Raw genomic sequence first — 17,197 nt, forward strand, 5'->3', positions numbered from 1 at the left:
TCAATCATCTTTTAGAATATATTTGCTATATGCTCAATAATATATAGTATAAATCAAGGCACTACATTAGTTGGGAGGCTACAGTTGAGAAAGCAAAATATAATATTGGAACATATATTTATGCTAGCTCTCATATGCAAATTTGTGCTTTGAGCGGTAGTGTGAAATTCTAAAAGTAGCAAAACACTTTTTAATCCAACAAATAGGAGTGCAGAAGAAGAATTGGTCTTTGTTAGTGCCTGGTATATAATGTTAGGTGTTCATATATATATATATATATATATGTTCACTTATGATTTTTTTATTTGTAGATCATAATGTTTATATAAATTGTAATTAAGTGTTTTAATTGTATTGTGACAGGTGATATTATGATATTAAACTAATGTATCAAATCATATAGGTTCTTTTGTATAAAGATTAAAGCATTTATGCTAATTTAATAAAAAAATTGCTCTTCTAATATATCAATGTAATAAAATTTGAATTTGAATTTAATTTAATCTCAAAAAATTCAATTATCGAAAAAATGAAGTTTCTTTTTATATATTCCACATTAATTTTATATCTAAGTAATGTATAATTCCCACTAAAAAATATTAAAATAGAAAATAGATATGATTATTCAAATGGTAAATACTTGCCAAACACGGCATCTTAACAATAATGCATCGGGTTGAAAAAAAGGTAAATACACACGTGCCAAATCCTGCCTTAATCACTCGATGATAAATAAAAAACGTTGGAAGTTGGAGGCAAAAGTTGGTGAGCCTGCCCTATATATACACTTGCATCTTTCTGGGTGTGGTTGTGACACTCCTTAATTATCATTCTGTGATCATAATAAGCCAACTTGTTTTGGAGATGAAGTCATGTGTGCTTCTATCTGTTCTTGTATTGGCTGCAAATATGCTGCAGCAATATTGTGTGGATGGACAACAAGCGCAAGTGCCTTGTTTATTTGCGTTTGGGGGCACTCTATCTGACCATGGAAACAACAACAACCTTCGAACAAGGGCAAAATCCAATTATGGACCCTATGGCATCAACTTCCCCCGAGGCTCAACTGGTAGATTTACCAATGGAAAAACGCAAGTTGATTTCATTGGTACGTAACATAACATCCATGCTCTGTGCTTTCCCATACTTTTTTTTACCTCACAATCACTGATTAAACTTCGACCATTGCAGCTGAATTTACGAGATTAAACACATTGATCCCACCCTTTGCAAACAGGAGTGGCTCAGACATACTCAAGGGTGTCGACTATGCATCTGGATCAGCTGGGATTCTCATGGATACCGGCTCACATCTAGTATACACATACATAAATGAATAGGGTTTTTGTGTTATAATTTTAGAGGGTTTGTATTATAAGTCAAAGGAAGCTAATGCCACTATTTTACGTACGCAGGGTGTCAATATCAATTTCATGAGGCAGATCGCAAATCACAGAAACATATTTAGCAGAATTGTTATCAGACTTGGAGGTGTTGATAGAGCTCGACAACACCTTAGACAGTGCTTGTATTACGTGAATATAGGCAACAATGATTACATATATAATTACTACCTTCCCCAATTTTACCCAGTAAGCCACTTCCTCAACACTGAACAATTTGCACAACTTCTTATTAACAGTTACTCTAGCTACATTCAGGTACTTACAATTTCATGTATTTATCCTCTATCTTAGTTATCCAAGTTTAACAATTATGAAATATACACGATTTTGGAGGACAGGAACTGCGTCGTCTTGGGCAAGAAAATTCGTGAATGTTGGGGTGGGTCGTATTGGGTGCACTCCGTATGCCTTAGCCATGAATAATAGGACAAATGGATCTTGTGTTGAAGAGATGAATGCTGCAGCATCCATATACAATGCCAAGCTTAGATCTCTAGTGGACCAACTAAACAACAAAATCATTGATGGTTCTAGATGCATCTTTGTAAACAACACAGCCAGAAACCTTGGAGTCGTTGCTAGTGGTGCATTTCTATTTTCTTAAACTCTACGCTTCGTCTTTATATTGAAACAATCTGAATGAACTCTCCTTGTACTGTTTCAGGTTTCACTGTTACGAATGCTTCTTGCTGCCCAACGGGGACGGGTGTGCTGTGTGTTCCTAATCAAACACCGTGCCAGAATATAAATCAGTATGTGTTTTGGGATAAATTCGCTTTCACAGAACCTTTCAACAAATTCCTCGCAATCCTTATGTATAATGGATCTAATCCAAACTACGTTTACCCAGTCAATATCACCACCCTTGCTCAGTCTTGATGCTTTACTTCAAAACCCCGTATCCATTTACAAATCTTACTAATCTATTTTTAGTCAACTGTTTTATACTTTTCTAATGTTTAATAAATTATACTCAATAGTTCATGATGGGAGAACCATACATGATATGGGACTTTGTTATATTTCTATTATTTTCTTGTCTTTTTCTATCTTGTATCAATATTAAATATATATGAATATAATTTCCATTTTATCTATTTTTAGCACTATTTATTTATGTGCTTAATTGAAAATTGTATTTTTTTTTTTATCTGAAGGACCAATCTTAACGAATACAAACTAATTAAAAAGTATAAAAAAAATCATAATGACAAACCTACAACATCCCATTAAAGACTATCTCCACAAATTATGTTCAATGATTGTGATGCGAACATGAAACCAACGCATCTCTTTATACATAAAATCATATCAAAATTACCTTTCTTTAAAAATACTTCATGGTTATTTACGGTTCGTTAAGTGAAAATAATACTTTTTGAAAAGTTTCATAAGATATGGATGACTATATAATCAACTACTTTAAGTTCGTAATATTTTTTTGTTCCAAGTTAAAGACATTTTGAATTAATATTTGACATTTTTCTATACTTGTAGTAAGATGGTGTAAAGTGTAGTTAAATTCTTTTTTGTGAGTGTACTTGGAACTAAATGGTTGACAATATTTTTGGTGTGTTGTTGGAGTCAAATGATTATGAGTATTTTTGGTATATTATACAAATTTGTACATAATAATTATTGTTTGGTTGTTATTGGACAACGATCTTCTTAGAAATAAAAATAGTAATATTCCTATTTAAAACTGCGTATTTTTCCTCACATTTACTTACACATAAATATGTAATTATATAGTACGTGCCTTTCTTTTATTATTATAGTAGAACGTGCATTTAATAGCAACTAAAATAATACTCTCTTATAATATTATACTAAGTTTTTTGAGATAGGACATTAATTTGATAATACATGAACTTATATGAAAAAAAAAAGAAATCGAAGGTAAGTCTTTTTATAAAAAAAAGAATGTCAATTTGATAACGACTCAAATCGCGTCTTTTATACCGAGTAAACTTGTGAGATGTGAAAATTAAATACGATCTTCTTCTGAGAAACAAGACATTAATTTTAAAGCAACTAGAATCAAACCATTTATAATAAGTGAACTTACTTGAATATAGAAATAGAATCTAAACCTATTTTTATTAAGGTAGGTTAGGTCTCAACGATGGAAAATGCACTTCTTATCTTAAAGATCAAGATAAATGATGATGAAAAATAAAATTATGTTGAACAATGAACTTAATTTTGGGTGTGCTTTGTTAAAAACAAATTAAGAAAAAACCCAATAGAAAAAAAAACGTCAAGAAAAAAGAAAATAAATCATTATTTATTTTTTAAAGGATGGACCTTTGGGTGTAATATTAATATGTAACAATCGAGAAGATGAAACTGCTGAATCTAGTGATGAATTATGTAACTTTAAAGATATTCTTAAAACAGGAATACCTGTATATAGAGACCAAAATAAAATTTACAAAGGAATATAATTAGTAGTAGGGAATAGCTTGACCACAAACTTTAAGAATGTAAAATTAGATTTTTTATATATAAATTTTTTTTAATTAAATAAAAAAATCATTTTTTCTCTTTAGATCGTATTTATTTTTTAATTTATAATATTTCTAATTCATTAAATTAACATAACAGGGACATTCTAAATTCTACCAATTCAAAGCTATTTAACTAATTCATTATGTGTATAAGAATTCGTAATGCAGTCCAAGATATATCTATAAAATTTTATAAATTTTACCATATATAATGAAAAACACAAAATTTCTAAATTTCATAATTTAGATTATACTAATTTTGGGAAAAATATAATTAGGGTTCATGCTAATTTTATAAAAGAATCCCTTCATAATTAGGCATACTAATTTGGGAAAAGTTTAATTTGAGAAAAACATAGTAATAGGATAATCATAAATCATAAGATACTAAATAACTGCATGTGTGTTTTGAAATCTTTTGTTTCCTAATTTATTTCTTTACCTTTTTTTAACTCTCATTCTTTTTTAATCATTTATGATAAAATAATCTTATAACTAGTGACAGAACCCTATTATCTTTTATTAACCAATGTCCATCAAATTAATTTTTATTTTATTTTTTAATAATAAATACATATAAATTTTAATATATAAATAAAATAGATAATACAATAAAACTTTTACTAAATTAATACAAATAAAATAATAATATATAAATATAATTTTAAAAAATATACTTAACATATATAAAAATTAAAATTAAAAGTTTTTGGGGGAGCCGTAACTCCCCTGTGTCATTACATTACAATGTTCCATCATTGATAGTAGGAGCGGCGAAAAGCTAAAGGTGATGACGGTCGAAAGGACAAATCTTCTATCAACATCAACAACAATACATGAAACCCATCTTTTTGAGCAGTTTCAATGCATCCTTAGTGTTTTTGGAGATGAAATAATATTGTAGACGTTACAAAAGGCCAATGATATTATGATTATCATTTTATTATTATCTTTTCGTTTAAAATAATAAATAATTAACATTAAGCTATATGAGAAAGTAAACGATGAGAGTGTAAAATTAAAAATTATAGTATAATTTTTCATTAAAAAAAAAAGGCAAAAGAGACCCACTTTTGATAATATTAGACATTCTGAAAGATTTAGATATACAATAAGTTCATATGTTCATAACCCACAAAAAGATCTCTTCCCTTAGTTGCCCTTCGGTTTCAACCAGCAACAAAACTTGCCAAACTGGTCATCTTAGCAATAATGTTAATAATTACTTTCCGTTGATAAAAAATAAAAGCTTTGTCAAACTATTCGGCCTCCAAGTTGGTTCTTTCTGACTTCATTGAAAGCAAAAAGTTGCAATAAATATACTCATGCATCTTTCATCTGGCACTGGCTACAACGAGATCAATGGAAGCTAAGGCTAAGCCCTGGTTAGTTCTATCTCTTCTAATGGCTGCAAATTGCATGCAATATTATTGTGCCCATGCAGAACCAGTTGTGGCTTGCCTTTTCGTCTTTGGGGACTCTCTGTCTGACAGTGGAAATAACAACAACCGTGCAACATTAGGAAGAGCCAATTTCAGACCATATGGCATCGATTTCCCACAAGGCCCCACAGGAAGATTTACCAATGGAAGAACCTCCGTTGACTTCATTAGTACGTATCACATTCTCTATGCTTGATTCACCCTTTTTTTAAAATATAATATTTTTAATTTTGTTTAGCACCCTAATTAACGTTTAGCCATTTGTTTCAGGCGAGTTTCTGGGATTTCTGAAACTCATCCCACCCCATGCAGACACTAGTAGCTCAGACGTTCTTAAGGGTGTGAACTATGCATCAGGAGGAGCAGGGATAAGACCCGACAGTGGCATGATTGGAGTACATAATAATTCAAATATTCCTTTATTTATCCTTCGATTTAATTGGTTTTTCTTGATGTAATTTTGGAAATTTTGATTTGAATGCTGGCGCAGGGTGACAATATCGATTTGGAAAAGCAGGTGAGAAATCACTCCAGATGCCATGTCTATGCATCAGAGAAATGGATCTTGTGTTGAAGAGATGAGTGATGCTGCCTCCATCTTCAACCACAAGCTTAAATCTCAACTGGACCAATTCAACAACCATTCCTCTACCCATTCCAAATCCATCTTCGTCCCTAGCTTCGACAGATCCATTTTCCCAGGTACACATTTCAATGTTCTTAAACTCCATTTCACGTTCTGGATTAAAACAACAAAAAAAAATCTATCGACTACTAAATTTTGACAACTTTTTTTTACAATCTTATGTAGCATTTTCTAAATGGTTATCCATTTCTTCATTTTCTCATTCTCAATATTCCAAAACCACTTAGAAAATAACACATTATGTTGTTAGAAAAAGTTGTCAAAATATCATTGTACTAAAACAATATCGAATAATGATTGTCTTACAATTTCATTTGATTTGTGTTTCAGGTTTCCCTGTGTTGCGAATGTTTCATGCTGCCCATCACCTTGTTTAGCTAATAGAACACCATGTCAGAATAGAAGTGAATACGTATTTTGGGATGGATTGCATCCCACAGAAGCTGCCAACAGAATCACTGCACACAGATCATATAATGACATCATGGGACTTGTTCACTCCTCAATTTAAACTACGACACCTTCTTGAATACATGAGATATGTTCGCGAAAATAGAAAAATACATTGTATATAATAAGTCTATTATCCGAGATCCAATATAGAAAATAAGATGAAAGTGTTTTTTTTTTTTCTCTTCTTCCTAACAAGTAGATGCAATTTACATATTAATTCTCAGTGAAATGGTTGTGATACGGAATCAATAGTGTGTAGTGTATTTTATGACATGATAGAAATCATAAAATCAATTCTTAAAATAATTGATAATGTGGATAAAACTTTTATACAAGTTGTTAATTGATATAAATTTTTTAAATTTATATATTGATTTTTACAACCAATGCAGTAGAATTTCATAATTTATCTAAAAAGTATTTATTTTTTTCTCCTTAATGTCAATAACATACGTTTTAATTGACTTCACCTTTTAATATTAGTAAAACATCTATTAAAAATATAAAACTATGTGTTTGGTAGCTAAAAGATATAAAATTGATTGCAAATCCTTAGCGACCAAAAATATGTAATAACAAAAACTTTAGTCGCAAATCGCAAATCAATTAGCAATCAAATTGAAAATTGGCCTTTAAATAGTTATCGAAATTTCATTCTTAATTCGTTGGAATTGGTCACCTTTTAATGGTTTGGTGAATTTTTTATTCAGCTGTTAACTTGAAAAGAATTATTAAATTTTAAAAAATTCCAGTGACTAATTCAGCAATAGATGTCATAATATAGACCATTATTTTTTTCTTTAATAGGTTGCTTTTTTATTTTATTAAAAATACTTTTTGGTGGCTAAATTTATAGCAAAGAGTAGAAATATTTAACAACCAATATATTTCAATAGCTCAACTAGTGACAAAAAAAATTAACGAGTAATGTATTTGGTGTTTGTAACATCCCATTTAAATAGAATAAACTAGAAACGGAATATCACATGATCATAATAGTGAGAAGCAATATGATGAATATGGAATATGAGAAGAGTAACCATTACAGTCATCCACGAGGGTACCGAAAAAAAAAACAACTTAGGCATGCCACCATGCCATAACAAAACATAAGATGAGGTTAACAGTTTAGCAAAAGGGGTTGCCACTAAACAACCATTACAAAAGGCCCCATGAAGCCAAGAAACTGTTTCTAACGCCGTGAAGACAAGCAAAGAAATCTAAGCCGCACCGCTATTTTCCCCAGATCCACCACCAGCACCTCTCCCATCTGCTCCCACCAGAAGGTGATCACCGCAAGAGAGGAAACATAACAGAACATACATAAAAATAATACAAGGGTAAGCTAGTGAAGTTTAAAACTCATCATGGTATAAAAGAACAAGTACTTAAACAGCCCAAGCATGCAACACAGGAGGCATAGATCATCATGTTATAGCAAACAAACAAGACACTATGACTCAATTATCCGGATACATATACTAAGATTGGATTCATTGGACGCTTGCACTTGTGGTGGCCTCTACTGCTCTGCAGAGCCATTGCCAATGGGTTTCACCCTACCACACACAAGGTTAGCCTTTAAGCGTCTAGGGCCATTATCCTGTCATAGACTAGGGCCTCCCGCCACTCTCACCACTTAGGTCAGTTTGCTCTATCTGAGACTCACTGACCCATTTGAGTTTCGGGATGCAGTCCTTACTTGAATTCATATCTTAATATACACACTACACGCCACCATAAAGTCTCTCCACGAGACTCATGGAATTATGCCTATTTCATACCAATCTCATGTCTCGTATCTCATAACCACCACTTGTTATCTCAACATTAATTTCTCATGCACATTCTCAACCAACCAAACATAATTTCATGCATTACTCATGCTAACCTACAGATTTCAATGCATACAATTTATACAACTCATGCAATCACACCATAACTTTGCATATTTGAGATAAAATAGTCACACCCAAGGTAAATAAGGATCCAAAAACATAAATCTGCACTATTCTCGCCTGGGCTAGAAGCCCTTGCCTAAGCTACAACGACTAACTCGCTTAGGCTAGGCCTTCTCGCCTAGGCGAGGACTGGAACAGTGGCACCCTATGAGCATCTCGCCTGGGCGAGATCGCCCTTCGCCCAAAAATCAAACCTTTCGCCTGGACGAGGACACGAGCAGAGTACACCAGGGTCTTCTTCGAGAACTCGCTTGGGCGAGTCACACTCGCCTGAGCGAGACAGCGCATCGCTCAAAGACAAGGGTCCTCCGCCTGGGCGAGTTGCTCGAGTAGAACCTGGGCGAGTCTCAGACACTCTCGCCTAGGCGAGACAAGCTCGCTTAGGCGAGATTGACAGCACTCACCACTGTTTCACACAGACAGCAAGCACACGCACACCAGAACATACCTAACAGCAAACCAAACAGTCTCATATCCCAAAAACCTCATTCATCATCCCAAAAGTATTCAACCACACAAAAACAACAGGAGAAAACCTTTTAAACGGTAAACCACGGCAAAAAAACTAGCTTCCCTTACCTTGTTTTGGGTACAGAAAGCAAAAGACCCTAACCAAGGGATAGCACAGCTCCAGGAACTCGAGTAGTGAGCTGAAATCGTGCAAACCAAGACAAAACGGGTAAATAAATGGAACCCTAACTGACCAACATGCTCAGAACGTGAAAAGGGGTGAAGAAATAGACTAAAGCTCTAAAGTTCGACTTACCAGTAGGTACGAGATGTTTTTGTTAGCTTGGAACTAGGAGAGAACAGTGTGCCCTAACGGAGCTCAAGCTGGAGAACGTATAAGAAACAGAAGGCTGGTTTCTGCAAATGAGACATGCAACAAAGGTTTAGGGGCTAGCAAGGGTGTTGGATCCCCTGGAAGGGCTGGTCTTGGGCCTACGAAGAGGCCAGACCCAACACGCACAAAACTGAAAAAAAAGGGCTTACAGTGCCTACTTTTTTGTACATAATTTTACATGTTTATATATATTATTTTGACCTTTTCGTAAATAATTTTTTAATCTCCTCATAAATACTACAAATTTAATTATTCTAAATATCAATCTATTCCAATATATAAATTAAATTATTCTAAATAACAATCGATTTTAATATATAAATTTAGTAAGAGTAGTATAAAAAATTAAAAGTGCATATATTACATATCCAACGTAAAAGCAAAATAAAAATAGTTCTGAATAAATATGTAAGCTGTGAATTCACCATACAATTAAAATTACATCTAATAGTCATGTGGTCTACATCACTGAACTGGTTTACTATATACTAGGAGGATTAAAAGGAGATGAAAAAGATTCTTCAATTGATGTCCTGTAAATTAAGTTTCATCTTATGTGCAAACTAAGTTTCAATTGTCCAAAGAAAATTTATTAAAAGGTTATGAGTGGGATTGAATGAATAAGACGTGTGTCTGACTCATTTTTGTAACTTTTTCAACAAATTTTACCCAAGAATAAAGAGCATATTAGACAGAATGATGCAAGACTTAGTGAATTATTTAAGGATATGTGCCGCAGTCTTCAGGGAAAAAGGCCCATCATGATAGCATTATCTGCTATTGCTGCGGTTATGTTGTTGAGAGATGATGTTGGATTGAGTGAATCGTAAAACGCGTATTCATGTCTATTGCTGCAGGGTGTTCCATTCGGAATACACGTCGCATTTTGCACCGTTGGGCAGCAAGGAGTATCGGCAACAGTGAAACCTGAAACAGATCGACCTTTTGGTTTAACTTGTAATCCAGAATGTGAAATTGAGAGAGAGAGAGAGAGAGAAAACGGGAACTCGTACCAAGGGAAGTGGGATCTGTGTCGATGTTGGTTGTGGTGTTTACGAACATGAAGTTGGCTTTAGCATATAACTTGTTTCTATTCAATCGCTCCATTTCAGATTTAAGCTCTCTGTCGAAAAGTAACGTAGCATCGTTCACCTCTTCAGCGCAACCTCCACCTCTCGCAGTCGCAGACCTAGCTCTCGAATATGGACTGCATCCTATACGACCCACATTAATGACAAGGAATTTTTTTGCCCCGTGCTCGTCATGTAGTCTCTGTCCCACAAAACCATGTTTTTTTTCTTAAACTAATACTATATGCTAATTTTATACCAATAAAACTACTTATTAGTATAAGGCATCATGCTACCAGTATAAATATTCATATATTCATATTAATAATTTTATTCTTCAAAATTAAGGCATAGGTACTTAAATAAATTCTTAGTAAATGAGATTACTTTTTAAGTGAACACTAAACTCTTTGCCTTTGATTCAGAATTTTAATTTGGATTTATATTTAAGCATGGTAGGGTGAAATTTACCCCAAGCGAATTTGTGAGAAAAAAGAAAAAAAGATATAGAAATTTGTATAACACCTTCATATATGAAGAGTAGCGTCTAACAAGATCTGCAGCATATCGATCGGTTGTAAGGTCGGGGACTGTTGAAGAAACCTGGGGGAAGAAGTAATTATCGTAGTAATCATTGGTTCCTATTTTCATGTAATACAAGCACTTGCTAAGGTACTTCTTAGCTTTATTTGAACCTCCAAGTTTCTTAACAACTCGGTTATATATGTTTCTGTGATTTTGGATCTGCCTTTCCAAACTGATAATGTCACCCTGCGTTGCGTACGTAACAGTAATTCAGTGGCTTGCCTCGGCATTGAAAAACAAATCCTCCAAAAAGCTTATTAGACATATATATTAAGAATGAATTATGTAAAAACAATACTCTTTGGGAGCCTGTCTCAGGACGAATCCCTGCTGCAGCAGATGCATAGTTGACACCCTTGAGAATGTCTGAGACACCGATGTTCGCATAGGGTGGGATGTCCGGTAACCCTTGACGTTCAGCTGCAATTCGACACGTACGTTTTATATTACTGATTGGTGGTTGAAAAAAATGTTGAATTAAGAATTGAGAATGTTTGTTACCAACAAAGTCAGCTTCCGTTCGGTCATTGGTAAATCTTCCTGTTGGGTTATTGCCTTGTTTGTATTCGATGCCATATGGAGTGTAATTGCCTTTTGCGGTTGTGTTGCGATTATTGTTATTTCCATTTTCAGAGAAAGCGTCCCCAAAGATAAACATGCAAGTTTTCCATGGACACACTGGTGCATGCAGTTTGCAGCCAACACAAAAATGGATAAAACCAGCCATGACTTTGTCTTAGCTGCCATCATCTCCATCTATCGATATTGGAAAGAAAAGCTAATGATGATCAAAGAAATGTGTGGGAGTATATATGGGGTGTGTGTCCAAGTTGCATCAAGATTTTTTCTAAAAGAACCCAAGGAAGCAATATCGAGTTTCACTACTTTTACTTCCTTTCTCTACCAAACAAAAGTAATTGACATTATTGCTGCCATGTGGAGTTTGGCAAGTTTTGTTATGAGTATTTAAGTTTTATAAGTACTTTATTTTTCTGTGAGCAGTTCTAGCTTCTTTTCTCAATTTTTCTTTATTGATTTATTACTCTACTTGTCTATAATTAACCTAGGAAAATAATTTTTTAAAAATTAAATATTGACAACTTTCTCTTATAACTTGATGTGTCATCTTTTAAATGATCTTCCATTTTTCATTTCCTCATTTTTTTATATTTCTAAACCAATTAGAAGATGATATCTCAAGTTATAAGATAAAGTTGTCAAAATTTGGTTATCAACTTATCATTGTTCAATTAACCTATGATTTTTTCATCTATGTGTAGCCATGAATGTCAAACCGATGAATTCAATAAATTTTTTTTAGTCGAATTAAAAAAATATTAAAAAACCATTTAATTCTTCAAGTTATGCTATTCGAAGGTTGTATATTATTATAAAAATTTGAAATATTCTTTATCTACTTTGAGCACATACGGTAAAATCTCTTTATTATATGGTCTATATTACTTTAAAAATTTTAAAAAGGTATAATACAATCGATTATACGAGTAGAAAGTTTACTTAACAAATTAAACAAAATTTATACTAATCTATATACCCAAAAGCAATGAGGAGAGGATCCTGTAGCGAAATATTATAGTCTAAGTGAGAATGGTACATATTTGTTTTAATTTTCTTGTTGAATATGTAGGTGGCTAAATCCCTTTTAAAAGCATGAAGTATGTGATTATCCATGTATGATGATCCATGTATGATGAAGTATTTTGAACTATAATTGATGTGTTTAGCATGAGATGGTAATTAATATGAGATATCATGTGGATTATGTGAGAATTTCATGGAGAAATTCTATGGGTGACAAAGTAGTGTATGTAATGACTTATGGATTCAAGTAAGATTACATACTGACACTCTAATGGATCAGTCAAACTCATAAAGAGTAGATTGGTTCGTGTGGTGAGAGTAGTAGGAGGTCTTAGTCTCTGGTAGGATAATGGCCTTAGATGATCATGGACTAACCTTGTGTGTGGTATGGTGAAACTCATTGACAATCGCTCTGCAGAGTAGTAGATGCTACTACAAGTGCAAGTTTCTAATGAATCTAATTTTATTACATGTATCTGGTTAATCGAGTTAGAAGATCTTTTATCGTTTGCTATCATATTTTGTTTGTGCTCATAACATGTTTATTTATCTGCTAAAATTATTTTTACTAGCTTACCCTTCTGTGTTTGGTTCCTGGTTGTGTTTTTCTTATCACAATAATTACCAATGTTGGTGTGAACAGTTGTGAAAACTTATGATGATCATCAAAAGGATGGAAGTGATGCTGCTATCTAGATTTTATTTAGATCTTTCTCTTTTCGAAACATCTTTTGAAGAAATTTGTAGTATCTTCCTTTGCTCGGTTGAGCAAATCTTTTGGTATCTGTTTTATGTTTTAAGACGTACTTATATCATTGTTTTGCGCCTATAATACTTCTATTTCAGTATATTAGTATATTTTAGATGACTATAATAATTGATTCTCATATACTTTTTTTCTGTATGCTCTACTATATTATAATATGTGATGTTTTATTTATTAAAAATTTTCTATTAGAAAAGATGTCACGAGAGTGTTGAAAGAGTTATTTGTCCTGCCATAGAAAATTCAATAAAAAAAGAAAAAGAAAATATCATACTAAAATATTATAATAAAAAATCAATAAGGAGAGAGAAGAATACACATGCCTAACCATTTAAGAGTTTAGATTAGGGATGACAAAATGGATTAGGCCTAAGGGTTGGAATTTCCAACCCGTCAATCCGCTGTAACCCAGTCCGCCTGATCTGCCAGTTTAGCAGGCCAAAACGGGTCAGCCCGCCAGCCCTTTATTTTATGTTTAAAATTAAAAATAATATTTTTTTATATTATATAAATAAATTTATAAACAAAATTTTAATAAAAAGTTAAAAAAATTAAAAAAAGTTAAAGAAAAAAAAAAGAGATGGACTAGCCTGTGGGCCAGTTCACCTACCCGTCCGTAAACGGGACAAGTTACAGTTTTCAACTCGTTTATTGATGGCGGGTCAGTCTGACCCGGCCTGTTTTTTACGGGTCACAGGCGGACCGGGCCAATTTTGCCACGCCTAGTTTAGATTTAATTACTTTTAATACTTTTAATAACTTGACTTTGGAAAGTAGGGTGTTAGTGGTTACTGTATTAGTCAAATGGTTATTTAAATGTGCATTAATTCAAAAGTGTGCAACTAAGGTCTTTTGAAGGACAGCGAAGGAGATCTGTAAGAAAAACAAAAGTTACAACTCCACCTCACAATTTGTATTATATTTTAAAAATTTTATTATTGTATAATATTGCTGGTATATTATATATAACTTAATATTTCTATTTATTATTTTACTAGTATCATATATTTATAAATATAAATCTATATTTTATTTTATAACTTATTTAAATGTATTTTTTTATTTTATTTTAATGTATTTTTTTACATAATATGTTATATTATTTACTTATAATAAATACTTAATTAAAGTCTTTATTTTAATTATTATATTTATTGTATTCATTGTTTGTGTAAGATACTCAAATTTAGAATTATAAATTATAAAAAACTTTTATTTTTTTTTTTTAATTAATCATAACTACTACAAATATGTAGAACAGACTAAATTTATTAAATCATAAATACTATGTAAATCAATCTATTTGAAGTCATTTTAAACAAAAATGCAGGACCTATCAAAATCAACAGCAAAGAAACAACAGAAACAGAGGGGATTTGGTAATGAACTGAGAGAGTGTACTCTAATCTGACGGTTAGATGTCCCCGTTGTAAAATGATATTTTAGTTTTCTTAAACTTGTTTTGCACGTGTATTTTGCCTATGTATAATCCTTCTATGTTAGGTATAACATTATTCATGATCTTACATGTATTTATTATAGTTAAATACCTAAAATTTTAGGCAGTGTTCATTTTACTGATCCACTGATTTGCGCAAATAAATTTTCGTTACTTTTCATGTTTCATTGCACTGATTTAGAAATATATACGACAACAGATTTGAAAGATTGAATAAAATTTCCATCCACGCTAAAATGCAAAGATTTGCAGAAATAATAACTAATTTTACCAATTTAACCAACTCTTATAATTTTTTTCTTTTATAATATTTCAAATATTAATAATTACAAATTATATTATTCTTAAATTATAATTAAAATATATATTATTAATAATTATATACAATTATTATTATTAATTTATTATATATAAATATATGTAACCGGTTACATTAACATATATAATAACATATATTATATATGTTATGTAACCGATTACATATATTTATATATAATAAAATAATAATAATAAATAATATATTTATATATATATATAATAATTATTAAAATTAATAATGTATATTTGTAATAATAAATAATAATTTATATATAATAATTAATAATATATCTAATAAATTAATAAATATATATATATAATAAATAATATATAATAATAATAATAGTTATTAACTACTAATTTTAAATAATTATTATTATTTAAAAGTAATTATAATAATATAATAATTTATTTTGTATTAATTTTTATTAATTATTTAAATAATTGTTTTTAAAATGTAATATTTTTAACTAATTTAAAAAAAATTTAATATATTTTTATATTAAGGGTATTTTAGTAATTATCAAGTTTTATCTATTATATTTTTTATTTTATCTATCACATCAATCAAATCTTTTACTAATTTTCATAAAACTTATCTCCAAATCTATTCACTATACTCTCTAAATCCACTCAAAAAAACACAAAAATTCATCTACTCAAATTTACACAAGCTCATCTTCCCACTCTTCTCCATATTCACTCCCCCGTACGAACACAGCCTTAAGTTCAAGGTTACTAATTAAATTATAATATAATTATATGTTGATTATCATTATATTCAAGGATGAAAATGAGTCGGAAATCTACAAATTCATGACCAAAATTCCATTAGATAATTTCTTTAACAAATAAGTTAGGTTTTAAGTGTTTTATAAGACTATACTAAAAAAAACTATTATTGATGAACTTTGACAAAAACAAATTCATTGAAAATTTTAATTTTTTTACCAATTATAATGATCAATTTTTAATTTTTAATTTATTAATGAAATATCCATTAATAATAAATTGGTAAAATCTATTGCAATAATTGTCGGCAAATTATATTTTGTTATTGATGGATATTGGATCTGTTGATATCATTTAATAATAAAATTCATCAGTAATTTAAATTTGTTGGTAATAGAATTTTTTGAAAATTAGTTGATAAATTGGTTGGTAATTTATTTTTCTTTAATTCTGATGATAATTCATTTTTTGCAAAATTTATCGGTGTATCTAATGGTAATTTTATTTTCATTATAAAAAAATAGTTTTTAAATAATGATAAATTTTAATGATTAAAAATAATTAGTTATTATACTGACTAATTTAGATACCAATTTATAAAATAAAAATTATTGATAACTAAAATGGTTTCTCACAATTAAAAAAATACATATTTTCTCTCAATTTTATTTTGAAATTTTTTTCGTATGAAATACTTATAAATTCTGTTATGAAAAGTATTTGGAAGAAATTGGTACCATTTTTTTGATAAAATATTTTGTATAAAATATTTTTATAGAAAATTTTGTAAAATATACTTGTGAATTTTATAATTTTGTAAGAAATAATTATCCACGAAGAAATTACTTTTCAATTAAAAATTTTAGAAAAAATTGTAAAAAAAGTCTTTTATTGCAATTATTTCAACAAATTTCTAAGAAAAATTTCATGAAATATGAAAAATCATAATAATGTCTATTATGAATAAAAATTTATAATTGATCTCTAAATTAATAATTAAAATAGTTTCTATTATGAACTGGTTTCTAAATTGGCTACTAATATAGCTAAAAAGGTTTTGATTTGTAATAAAGAAATTGGTCTCTAACTATGAATTTGTCTCATTATGAATCTGAAATTTTTCATTCGGTGAAGATAAAATTGAAAAAGCAATTAATAGATACAATCTATTTTATACACCATTAAAATACACTAGTACTTTTTTATTAGTGATTAGTGAATAAAAATTTTCCAAATTCGGGAACAAAAAAGGCTACCTTTGGTTTAGAAATCTTACAAACAAGATAAACATGCCAAACTGGTTGTCCTTCAAATATTACTTCGTTTTGACTTCATTGTAATGGTAATTTACAACTTTGGACACACAACTTTGTTCCCAACCCTATATATGTACATGCATCTTT

At 30.5% G+C, this 17,197-nt stretch overlaps 1 protein-coding gene and 2 pseudogenes across 3 annotated transcripts; 2 read left to right on the forward strand and 1 right to left on the reverse strand.

The window, feature by feature from the left end:
- The first annotated feature begins 788 nt into the window (after positions 1–788).
- On the forward strand, positions 789–2,559 carry LOC114188607 (GDSL esterase/lipase At1g29670-like; annotated as a pseudogene). The gene is made up of 5 exons (XR_014995481.1): positions 789–1,108; positions 1,192–1,316; positions 1,416–1,661; positions 1,745–1,990; positions 2,071–2,559. The product of XR_014995481.1 is annotated as a GDSL esterase/lipase At1g29670-like (transcript).
- A 2,716-nt stretch (positions 2,560–5,275) lies between these two features.
- LOC114188608 (GDSL esterase/lipase At4g18970-like) lies at positions 5,276–6,634 on the forward strand. Its single transcript, XM_085674215.1, has 4 exons — positions 5,276–5,528; positions 5,629–5,753; positions 5,849–6,060; positions 6,335–6,634. Exons 1-3 carry the CDS (start codon positions 5,279–5,281, stop codon positions 5,930–5,932), a joined length of 459 nt encoding a protein of 152 aa, XP_085530341.1. The 5' UTR covers positions 5,276–5,278; the 3' UTR covers positions 5,933–6,060; positions 6,335–6,634.
- Positions 6,635–7,410: 776 nt separating this feature from the next.
- On the reverse strand, positions 7,411–11,839 carry LOC114187714 (GDSL esterase/lipase At5g45670-like; annotated as a pseudogene). Its single transcript, XR_014995482.1, has 7 exons — positions 11,419–11,839; positions 11,216–11,337; positions 10,858–11,103; positions 10,276–10,534; positions 9,185–10,189; positions 8,998–9,068; positions 7,411–7,727 (listed from the first exon to the last, which is right to left on the reverse strand). The product of XR_014995482.1 is annotated as a GDSL esterase/lipase At5g45670-like (transcript).
- Between the last annotated feature and the right edge of the window lie 5,358 nt (positions 11,840–17,197).

Source organism: Vigna unguiculata, chromosome 6 (assembly GCF_037176805.1).
Source record: "Vigna unguiculata cultivar grain cowpea cultivar isolate G323 ecotype 2 chromosome 6, ASM3717680v1, whole genome shotgun sequence".
In the NCBI taxonomy this organism is placed as follows: Eukaryota; Viridiplantae; Streptophyta; class Magnoliopsida; order Fabales; family Fabaceae; genus Vigna; species Vigna unguiculata.